Genomic DNA, 12,082 nt, shown 5'->3' with positions numbered 1-12,082 from the left:
AATTGGAATTTTTCACACACAAGCCTTGCTATATGAGCTCTCAAAGCATATAAAAATTATACGGCTTAAATGTGAAGTTGGGTGCAAAAGAATACAATTAAATCCTCTGTCGGGAAAAAACGAAATGACTTTCCGAACAACCCTATATAATGTCCCAAATCAGAGTATTAATCTAATTCTAACCTAAAAACTAAACATGAAGAACTTTTAATCACAATACACCCGCACTAAAAACGTTAAGTACCTCCCACCATGCACCAACGTCGGCACTGTGGGAGCGACACTGCATCCTCCCCCTCCTTGTGCAGCATTCCGATCAGCTTCCTATGTACGCATTCGCACGGGAGTCAAAACGTAGGGTTCCATACAAAAAAAAATTGTATTATCTACATGTGCATAGATAGGTAGGAGCAAAGGGGAGGCACTCCCCATTTAGCAAGTTCATTGCCCTTTTTGGGGTCACAATATCGGCATGGAATTTCAAAACATACAAACCAAGCACATTAAATCTATATAAACATACAGCTATTTAAAATCTATCTGATCCCCTAGGAAAAATCTCTAACTGCGCCCATGACCATATCGTTTTCATAAATTGGGTGCTTCCTACCGACATTAAGTTTAAGGGGTAGATAAGCATTGCGCAAGAATAAAAAAAGGATTGAACAAAAAAGAACTCATTACGTAAAATGTTGTAAATAAAATCGAGTGGAAATAGGGGATGATGGAGTTCCACAGTGCTTATACGCGAGCCGCCACTGATTATGGCGATGGAACGGAGTTTTACCAATAGACAAACGATTCCGGTAGTGTAGTACTCGTTACGAGGCGTAATACCTTCGTCTATGGACGTCTCCACGGGATTCCCCGGAGATACAACAATACAAGAAAAGAAGAACATTCAAGTGATTGATCGCTACTCAGTCTTTTCCGTTTATTTTATTTATTGCCTGCCACTGTTCCTATTCAAACACGGTGTAGATTCCAGTTCTATCCAAATACCTCTCGAAATCGCACGAGTAAGAAACGCTTAATACTCAAAATAGAGAATACGTAGATATCTTTCTTTCTATGCATTAGGTGCGATGAATCGAAAACAAAAATTCAAAATTATGCGCCCCAATTCATTTTGTTTCCTGAAAATGTTTTATTTTATTGAAAAGGCTCGTCAGTTAGAAAGGAAGTAGTCGTTTAGACGTACCTACCACAATAAAAAACGACGAGAGCGTTTAACAAATGTCCGGCTATTAGCTGAAAGGACATTCTTAATCTGCTGACTTTGCAACTGCATTAAATAAAGCAGTTTCCCTGGATGAAGCCACTTTTTTCAGTTTTAAAATACTGGCAATTTATATACGCGCCACTCTCAACTGTTAGTATTTACTAAATTAATTGGGCATAAATTTTACGTAAAATATAATGCGTTTTTTTATCGAATAGATTGCTACATCTTTGATAAAATTGCAAAATTATAGCATACTTGCTATGAGTAAATTTATTAACAATATTGTGTTGAATTTTCCGTTGTCTAAAGAAAATTTGAATTTTATTTTAACAATTAAGGATCAACGTTTCGTTTATAAGTGTAAGGCTTCTTCAGAGTGGATTAAGTGTTCTTTACTAATAGGTTATTATCAATTACTTATCACGGTATGTATCTTATTGCACTAGAAGAAGCCTAAATAATTGTTTTTGTACGGTTTATTGTTTAAATGCATTGAAAATGTTGGAATTAAGAAGCAAGTGCATGCAACCCTCCAATCCCATGGAAACAAAATAGATGTTTATTAATATTATACTAATTACTGAGTTAACTACAATATTACCATAATATTTCAGCTACCACTGAAACAACATCAACTACAAGTGAGTTATTTGTATTTTATACAGGGTGTGACATCTACAATCACTAAAACGTACTTTACACTAGGCTACAAAAACTTAAAAGGGTGTTGTAAATACGTTTCTGTACAATAGAATTATTACTACATTCATTTTTTAATTTCCACAATTTCTTAGTGGTTATAGGTGTCACATTCAGTATATTTAATCAAAAATTCATGTTATGTTACCTCTGAAAATTGTCTTTCTATTTGCTACTCTTACTGTTTCATGTTGCAGTGTGCTATAACAGAATTTGGGATGAATAAATATTAGCTTATAATTAACTAATTTTGACGCAGTTTGCGAAACTTTAATGGTTTACTTCTCTCTCCAGTGCCTGTTTATTAACGTGAAATGTCATTATCATGTATTTATTTGTTACAAGGAAGACTTTGTAGTCTTTAATTTAAAGTCTGAGAGAACTAAAGCTCTTCTTATGTAACAAACATAAAACTCCTCGAATCCTGTATGCGCCCTACACCACAAGATTGTATTTGTTATTTTCGTATTCTGTAAGCCAAATATTCTATGTGGTTTGGACTCAAAGTATGGATATTATCTAATTAAGAGAAAAACATCATTCTTTGTATACCTGAATGCATGATTTAACAAACGTGTTCATTATTATATTAGCACGCCGAAGACAGTTCCAACAAAATAATATAAAACAACAAAACAATATTAGTCGGTGCTCTATCGGAACTGTCTGCGGAGTGCTGATGAGATCCAAGGAGAGTGAGATCGCGATCTGCGTTATCGACAGATTACTAACCAAAAATTTGGATATGTTATGGGAGTCGATTTGCTTAATCGCGAAAGGGCCTTGTTAAACATTTATTTCATTACTACTTACATATTAATATTATATTTTTTTTATACGTAGTTCATTGATATCCAGAAAATGAGAACATAAGTTGATCGTAGTTGTTCATTAGATCGTACTTATAGGCGATAAATTGTAGCTTCAGTTTTTGTCGTTTTTCTATCTTTTAAAAACGCAAACAATCAGGAACTTAAATGGACCAAGATAGCTTGTTATAATTTGTTATTAGATGCAACGCATCGATATAATTCAATCATCGTATATTTATCCTTCATGTGTTTATTTACGTTTATTTGTAAGAGGCCTGTAACATCCACCTAATTTTTTCATGAAATAGTTTCCATATAAAAACACAAATAGTATTTTCAATACTAAAGTTGTTTCCAAAAGAAAATTTACATTAAGATCGAGAGACTCGAATCTCTGAACGAGGGACTCGAATCACTGAGCGAGAGACTCGAATCTCTGAACGAGGGACCCGAATCTCTCAATAAGTTGTGTCTCGATAGACATGGTTAAAATTTTCAAAAGTTCAACATGTTTCAGAGATTCCAGTGTTTCTACAAGAGACTCGAATCTCCCAATTTTTCAGTTTTATTCATTCAGTCTCTCTGTAAGAGACTTGAATCTCTGAATTAACAATGTTATCGTTCGAGTCTCTCATACAGAGACTGTGAGAGATCCACAAAAACACCTAGACAATAACTGAGAGACTGTGAGAGACGCTCTCAGAAACGCTGAAAGACTCTGCTGAACGAGACTGGAGAGACTGAAAATTTTTGTCTAGGGTTTCCTTATTTCCTTTTGCATTACCACATCTTCATCAGGAGCATTTATAACAACAATAATGTTCCCCTTAGGAGTTGAATTTTGAAATATCTTCCGTATTCCTAGTATATATCACAAAGAAAAGCTCTGTATAATACTTCAGCCATCTAGGTCCAGAAGTTTAATTCGAACGTTGATGAGTCGGTGACTCTCTCGAAGATTCTCTCCGATGAGTTATTCCTAGAAACCTCGAATGTCTGCACAGTTACTGTGACGGTTCCGTAGGATGCAATTTTTCCTTCCAGCATCTACAGTAAATGTCGATGTGCAAGAATTGAGACAAAAATTATTTCTTACAGAAATGCCTGATCAGAGCACGTATCCAGAAAGTTGGTGGGAAAAAGAAAACAATTTACAACATAGGATGCTAGCTGACGTGGCGAATGGTATTAAAGAAAAAGATTCTTACTTGCTTTGTTAAAAAAAAAAAAACATCTAATTCACTAACACATATTATCCGCCGATTAATAATTTATTGAAATGAATGCTTGATGACATTAACATGTGGGAGGGGCAAAGCTCTTTCTGCTAATACAACAGTTGAAGTTGTCTAACAAAAGCGTTTTGTAGTAGAAAGCTTTTTAGTGTAGCTAAAAATGTTAAAAACGACAAAGTGGGAAGACATTGGTTTCTCTTTTTTACAGTTCCGGCTGCCTATATAGCTAATGAAGGAGATATGTACGTTAGTCTAGGAAGCACTCTCAACTTGTCGTGCATTCTTAATACAAGCGATTCGCAACTGTTTTGGTATCACGACGGTGAGGTAAGTCAACGTTTTCCATCAAATTAGTTTATAACAAAAAAAACAAAATGCAGCTCAGACCAAATATCTCTGTCGGTGAAATATAGCGAAGTGAGAGAGGGTAGTGATAATGTGACGCTAGAGGACATGAAGTCTTGAAAACAGAACCGGAATGGTCATATTAAAGGGGTGCCAATTATCATGTATTCATTAAGAGGTTATTTAGGTTTCGGAGAATAACAAAAGCATACTTTTTGAAGCCAAGTTCTACGACGGCAAGGAACTAACCAGCAAAAGTCAGCGTTGCCAGATGAATATGCTTTTATTACCTAGTTTCTTACCGAAATTTGTATGTACTTCTCTGGAAATTGTATAAACATAAAGATCCATTTGCAAATATTTAAAGAAGAAATTCATTTGGCATAAAAATTAAATTATATTATACATTAAAGAAAAATCCCCTTTTCCCTAAGCTGGCTCCAAAGGAAAAGGTCTAGGAAAATTTCCTTACGTCTGCCAACGCTGGCCAAATGTTGAATGTGTTAGTGGACATCTCTCTCCCTCCTTCATACTCCCTGCAGAGGGAGAAAATGCTGACAAAGTAGATTCGATTAGTCTGCCATGTAGATGTTTGATATTTGACAATCCGTTGTTTTTACAAAATACCAAACATTCATCATTAATATATGTCAAATGATGTAAGAAACTTCGTTATTACCAACTGTGCCACAACACCACACAGCTTATTGTCTAATGCTAATTTATTTTATTCAAAATTCAAAATTAACCGTTGGAACTTGGTTTTCAAAAACCCCATAGAAAAAGTATTCTCTCGGTGGTCAGAATAACTCACAGTAACTTTATCTCAAACCACAATACTAAAAATTTTCTGTTATCAGGTAAGTAAGTAGGTAGTTGTACCTTCATGATTGAATGATGGATTAAAAAAAAAACAAATTTGAATATTCGGTTCCCACCAGTACAAATTTGGAAGGGTTCAACCAGTGTTATTGTTTCTTTATCTTTATTTTCAATTTTTTAACTGAAATTAATCCATCATTGAGTTTTTCTTGCATTAGATGTCTAAAAAAATGAGTTTATGTCAATGTTACCTATCTTCTTTTTCCCATAATATGTGTTTTGTATAAAGTATATCGTACTGTCCTGTACCTATAGTAATAATGACTGACGTTGTTTGAGTTGAACTATTAAAATATTCCTAAGAATATTATCTGTATTTTAGAACATGGACGGATTGTAACTACGTAAAATACGATTTTACTGCGTGACATTGACCGTGAGTCTTCGCTAGCGTGCGCGATTGGATTGGTAGTTCGGATTACTAAATATATAGAAATCGAAATTGTAGGTAGATATAGTTGAGGCGATCAAAATTGGCGAAGTTCGCAATATATTATCTGTGAGAATGGACGTATACTTCGTTTAGTTTCTCTAGCGATGTGACCTTTAGTTTGACCGGCGCAAAGTAGAAAAGAATAGCACTGGGCCAGAAAAGAAAGGAGACAGCTCTCGGCCAAACTCTTAACCGGTGAGGAGCGTGTAATCCGTACAGTACGGCACGGAAAAATTGACCATATTATCCACTAAAATTGCATTGCTCAAATTTGCTGTTATTGGTACCAATTACTACTAAAAATATTAACGAGATGTTTATTTACATTTGAAGACATATTAAAGGCTTTAACGCTTGTTTTCGACTCGCACTACCATTCATGATTGAACAAAACTTTTAGCAGGTACTTTAATGAACAAGAGTCGAGAGTATAATGAGCTTTTTCTCCCTACCTACGATTTTGCTAGCGCGCATCCAAGACATCGATGGAGAAAGTAAAGGAAGTATACCTTCTTTCTTGTTTCCACTTAGGACTGTAGTTATTTGCTGCATTTTGAACACACCGTTGTTAAGTTAGGAAAGGCTTCATGAGTAGTACAAAGTGAAAAGAGATAATAGTAAGCGGTGCAGCGGTTAGAGATTGCTTAGGTATGCAAATGATCGGGGTCGGCTTTATAAATGCTTGGTTGGAATTATATCCTTAAATAAACGTCTGTGCTTTCCTAAATTCGTGAGAATGTTAAACTTTTTTTAAAGTCCGCTGCCGGAACATACTCAAATTCTACTTGTCTATATCTCTTTCTGTCAGATATAAATTGGTGTAACGATATTTCTTTTGAAAGAAGAAAGTAAATGCGATAGTTTTATTGCGAACTATGCCAAGTTTGAACGTCCTTAACTGTAGGCATACACGAGCAGAATTTTTGGAACATCTGATCCAATGAATTCGATCCTGTTATCCGCAAAGGACAAGATCCATCAAGCTTAGTCCTTTAGTGTATCCGTGCACTAACAAAAAAATGAGAAATGTGTAATATTTTCGGACTGAGTCGGGTCTCTGAATGGTTAGATCCATCTGATCCTTTAAAAGGATTTAAAATATCTACAGCATTTCTAAAGTGTAACTTACGAGTGCTATTATTGCATTCTGATAAAAATTGAACATATTAGGTCCACCAGTAGTTGTAAACAATGAACTAGGCATATCCGAAAAAAGACTAGGCCCGTCTATAGTTTACCTCTACACACCATTGGATACCTATTTTAAGGAACTTGTTCCGGAAAAGGTCAAATCTTTTAAAAATTCTACTCGTGTATGCCTACCATATGAAAAAAACTTTTACACAATTCGAATGTTCAAATTATACAGGGTGTTTCCTAAAAATTCAAGGGATGATTCCAGAGGTGCTTTTTGAAGAAATTTTCCTATTAACATCTGTCGAATAATGTTTCTGGAGGAAACTATGCCCCTTCAAATGGGCAGTTTTTTTCGGTCTTGGCTCGAATACACATAACCCGCGGAAATTCACAATTCGCGATACTTTTTGAACAGGCCTCGTATACTGTATAACCTTTTGATACTGAATCAGAACATGCGCTAGCAATTTCAAAATTTTGGTCTAAAAGTAACTCTCGTTTTTAATGGTAGTGTTTTAGGGCTAATCGTTTTAGATGTCGTCAAAATATCCCAAATAAAATTCAAAACAGATTCATTGTCAAAAGTCTATGCAGTATAACAAATTTCATAATTCTGGTATGAACATTTTCGGAAATATTGACGAAAAATCGCATTCGGGATAATTCGCATCACTTAGGAAGCATTTTTCGACAAACGTCTTCATAAAAACACTTTAGAAATCAATTTTTTTTTAATTTATTCCGCATGTTTAGGAAACACCCTATATGCAATATTAATTATCCAGTCATTATTGTAATTGGACTGCCCTTTTGCTGTTGCTATTGCTATTGCTCTACCGAAAACACCCGCACAAAAACATTTGCTCTGAGCTGTAATTACATAAGTTAATATGTACCTAATTAAAATTTCCCCAAAAGCTTTTCCAGTGTTTATTTACATGTGTGTAAATTTTTATCGTACAAACCTTTCATGTTGCAAGTTGCACGTCCTTTTTAATCCGGGAGGAAGACGCTCAGTCGGGAATGCAGACTGAAGGTGTTTCTGCTTTTGTTTCAGATAATTAATTACGATTCGTTACGGGGTGGAATTACTATTATTGTTGAAAAGAGTAATATTACTGTAAGCACTTTACATATAAAGAATACTAGCATTGAGGACTCCGGTAACTACACATGCAGTCCTTCTAATGCTAACTCGGCTAGCACTGTTGTACATGTTATCAAAGGTGAGTGTTTCGGTTCATTAATTGTTTTCGTTTGTTTTTTTTTTTCTTTTCTTTTCTTTATATTGACCCTTATATACCTGAAATGCTCGGAATCAGTTGATGAGGGATGTGACGCGAGTGTCTGCTAATTTGAATAACATGAATGGATTTATTATTCACATGTATAGGTTCGACGGTTATTTGTCCATCGAAAATATTAAAGGGAAGACGGAAGTGCAAGTGTAGGCAACCCCGTTTCGCAAGTAATATAATTTATTTATTGAATTAACTAAAATATTACTATAATATTTCAGATAGCACTGAAAACGCAAGTGAGTTATTTGTATCTTATACAGGGTGTGATATTTACAATTACTAAAACGGCAAATGTGAGCTACTTAACACAAGACTAGGGTGGAACAACTTACCCTTAAAAAAATCTGTTCTAAATACGTTTCTGTGCAACACAACTATTAATACAACGTTTGTATTTTAATTTTGCCAACAATTTTTAGTTGTTGTAGGTGTCATACTCAGTATATTTTATCGGAAAGTCGTTTATATGTTGCCTTAGATCGTTTACCTTTGAAAATGCCTTTCTATTTGCAACTCTTATAGATTCATGTTGTATCGCCTTATAACAGAATTGGGGAGTTCTAATTTCGATTGTAGTTCGCGAAACTATAAAGGTTTTCCTCTCTCTCTATAGTGCCTCTTTATTAACGTAAAATGTCATTCTACTTGTATTTATTTGGTAAAAGGAAGACTTTGTAGTGGTATAAGCAACGTTTAAAGTCTAAGAGGACTGAAATTTCTCTTATGTAACAAGCATAAACTCCTCGAATCCTGTATGCACTGTACACCGCAAGATTGTATTTGCCATTTACGTGTTCTGTAAGCCAGATATTCGATGTGATGTAATATTTGGAGTCAAAGGAACGATATTATCGACTTGTACCTACTGAACAAACATCTTTCCTTTGTATATCTGAATACATGAATCAGCGAACACGTAGGTTCTTAATTCATTGCTTTCAATTAATACGAGACAGTTGTCAGTAATATTAATATTTATCCGGAATCATGAAAATTAGTATATAACAGATTCGTTGTATAGATAGTAGATTTCGGTTTCCTTTCAACGGTTCAAGTTTACTTACTATCATAAAACACCGTTCAGCAAATAACTAGAGACAGCGTGGTGGACGACATCTATAGAAATTAGCCACTTCATTCCTTCATTGAGTTGGCGTGCTGATGAGATATGGAAATCACCGTCAATTATCATGAAGGAAGGAGCACGAGATATTATTAAGATATTGACTCATTTTATGACATTGGCAGACCTCAATATCCAGAGAGTTAGAATATTAGTTGATCGTGGTTACTTTTTAATCGTGTGTGCCAAGCCTGTTCACCCTTTTTAACAGTAGGGTGAAATTGACGATTTAAGAACTGGCAGGCCACTGATTATTGATGAATTGGCGGTCGCTATTTTTGTTACCTAAGCTGTTTGAAGTCTTGGATTATGCCACAAAAAAAATCAACATTTTGATTTTTAATTGTTTATTAAAAAATACTAAAATAGATAGCATCTACTACCGAATGGAGAAAAACATTTTATGTAACAAAAATTTAAATCCAAGTAATTGGTACAATCATTGTGGTTTCTGATTTTGCTAAGCTAAGTGTCAGTTCAGATATTGACAGTAAGAACAAATCAAATTTACATTTATTGATTCAAAACAACTTAAAAATTGAAAGGTCAGGTCAGTTATTGCAGGGCAGTTTTCCTTTCGCAACAATTTAAGAAATCATCTCCAAATTCTTCTGAAGAAGTTTATGACTCTGACAGTATTCTATCTGCAAAACAACTAATTATTGGCACGATAACTGATTACTTCAGTCAAATTGATTATGAAAGGATTAACATTTGGTCTTGTACTTTCAGTGTCCTAGAATTTAGTCTAAATTTTAGTTTCGTAATACTTTATGGTGGCTTCTATTTCAAAATGTTATATACCGGTTACAAATTGCTCAATTTCCCGAGCTATAACAATGTCTTTTCCTTTTTTAGTCCTGAATGAAAATTTCCTTTCCACCTTTTGAGACACTTTCTTTTTAATTAAGTATTACAATGCAAATCGTGCATAAAACACATCTGACAAGCGACCGGTTCTGTAAAAATTATTAACGACGTTCCCGCCAAAACAAATTGTTAAATTAATCAAGTAATTCAATCATGCAGTATCAAAGGTTTAATTACAAATAATAATAAATTCATGATCCGTTAGATCGGAAATATGTTACATTTTATTCTGGTTATCGGAACTCAATAAATTAAGTAGAATTGTCAGAAATGTCACAAAGAGAAATCAATTTCTGTTTTTTCATTCGTGCTAGTAATGAGCAAACAAAATGCTAATATAGAAATTTTTAATTGTTTGGTGGTCATCGTTATTATTCTTCTTCTTATAAAGCTAAAAAAATGCATATAAAATTGCTCTTTTGTTTTGAATCAACCAAGTTAGTAAGTTTTGGAATACCCTGTACATCGTACATTCAAGTTGAGTACAGTTAGAAGTTAAAACATTTACGTATATATATTGCTAATACTTAAAAACAATATGCATTTTTACTTACATAAAATTATTTCATTTTATTTTGTAACTGTATTAAAATTTAAGTAAGAATCTTGCTTTTGGTTTTGGTCTTATTCGTTTAGTCTTGGGCTTCGTCGTAATTGTGGTCTTGTGGTCTTGCTAAATGTGCAAACAAAACAAAACTGCAAGACCAAATCAGTTTCGCTCATTACTAATCCTTGTTACGTTAAGTTTCAATGTATATGCTGAAAAATTATTCTCTCAAACTTTTAGCTCTTAATTGCAACTTCAAGAAGCTATTACCCTAAAAAAATCATGTGTAAGAAGCTTTTGTTTAATTCCTGTATTATTTTGTTACACATTATGTTATCACAATGCTGAGGGCTCAATGTTTAGAAAATTTATTGCACATCGAAGATGTCTATATTGCATTTGATTCTGCACATTCCAAAAGTAATTTATATGTAAAATTTAAATCTTTCTGCTTGTAGCCAGTAAATTGTCAGACTACTGTAAAATTGTAAATGACAGTTTTGTAAGGAATGTTATTCTTATTCTCTAAAGGTCACATCTCTGAAAACTAATATACTTTAAAGGATAAAATGGCTTAAGTGATTTTAAAATTTGAGTTTGGTTTTATTGAAACATGTTTGAAAACGTACAGAGTAAAATTTCATATAAAATTGCCGTTTGCATTTTAAGCAAAAACCATGAATTTTCCGCATAAAATGTCTTTCCAGATTTGCAAAGTTTGAATGCTTCATTCATTGAGAGGGCCTTTATTAAATTACTTTCTGAGCATTGTGATGCGTAAAATTAAATTGAGTAACATGAAATTTAGAGTCTACTTTAAATACTCTTTAAAGGGAAATACTTCAAAAAGAAGTAAAAAACAACTTTTACGAATGAAAAAACAAAATTGTGTATGTATATATTATATTTTGACCAGTGGCGACTTGTAGGTTGGTGGGGGTACTGCTCCAGAAAATTTGTTTTAAAATTCTGTTTTTCTATTAAATAAGATATATTAATAAATATCGGGTTGTTCGGAAAGTCAATTCGTTTTTTTTTTGTTGAAATGAAAGACAGTTTTCGTATAATAAACAAATACTTTATTAAATTATATATTGACCGTTCTGGTCCAACACCTTTTACCATCTTTCTGGTAGTAGCATAATTCCACGCTCATAAAATTTTTGGTCTTTGCTGGCAAAAAAACTGATCGATGAGGTTTTTGACCTCCTCATTTGAGGTGAAGGTTTTACCGTCTAAAAAATTTTAGAGTGACCGGAACAAATAATAATCCGATGGTGCCAGGTCTGGAGAATATGGTGGGTGTAGCATTATGTCCCATTCAAGCTGTAAAAGCTTTTGGCGAGTGACCAAACTTGTGTGAGGTCTCGCGTTGTCTTGGTGAAACACTACACTTTTCCTGTTGATTAGTTCTGACCTTTTCTGTTGAAGTGCATCATTCAGTTTGTCCAGCTGATGACAGTGGACTTCCGA

At 34.0% G+C, this 12,082-nt stretch overlaps 1 protein-coding gene across 10 annotated transcripts in view; it reads left to right on the top strand.

Annotated features, from left to right (window-relative positions):
• The window catches only part of LOC108737328 (zwei Ig domain protein zig-8), a 207,079-nt gene extending 195,543 nt beyond the window's left edge, over positions 1-11,536 (top strand). For 9 of the 10 annotated variants that reach the window (XM_025975324.1, XM_025975332.1, XM_025975317.1 and 6 more), the window contains 3 exons: positions 3,835-3,921; positions 4,180-4,298; positions 7,826-11,536. In XM_025975324.1, the coding sequence (XP_025831109.1) occupies positions 3,835-3,921; positions 4,180-4,298; positions 7,826-8,122 (503 nt within the window). In that variant the 3' untranslated portion in view covers positions 8,123-11,536. The remainder of the gene's footprint in view (positions 1-3,834; positions 3,922-4,179; positions 4,299-7,825) is intronic. The other variant, XM_025975341.1, reaches the window with a different exon arrangement.
• Positions 11,537-12,082: the final 546 nt, after the last annotated feature.

This window comes from Agrilus planipennis, unplaced genomic scaffold (assembly GCF_000699045.2).
Source record: "Agrilus planipennis isolate EAB-ADULT unplaced genomic scaffold, Apla_2.0 scaffold90, whole genome shotgun sequence".
Lineage (NCBI taxonomy): Eukaryota > Metazoa > Arthropoda > Insecta > Coleoptera > Buprestidae > Agrilus > Agrilus planipennis.
The sequence above is the reverse complement of the archived record's forward strand: the minus strand, read 5'-3'. Positions and strand labels throughout refer to the sequence as shown.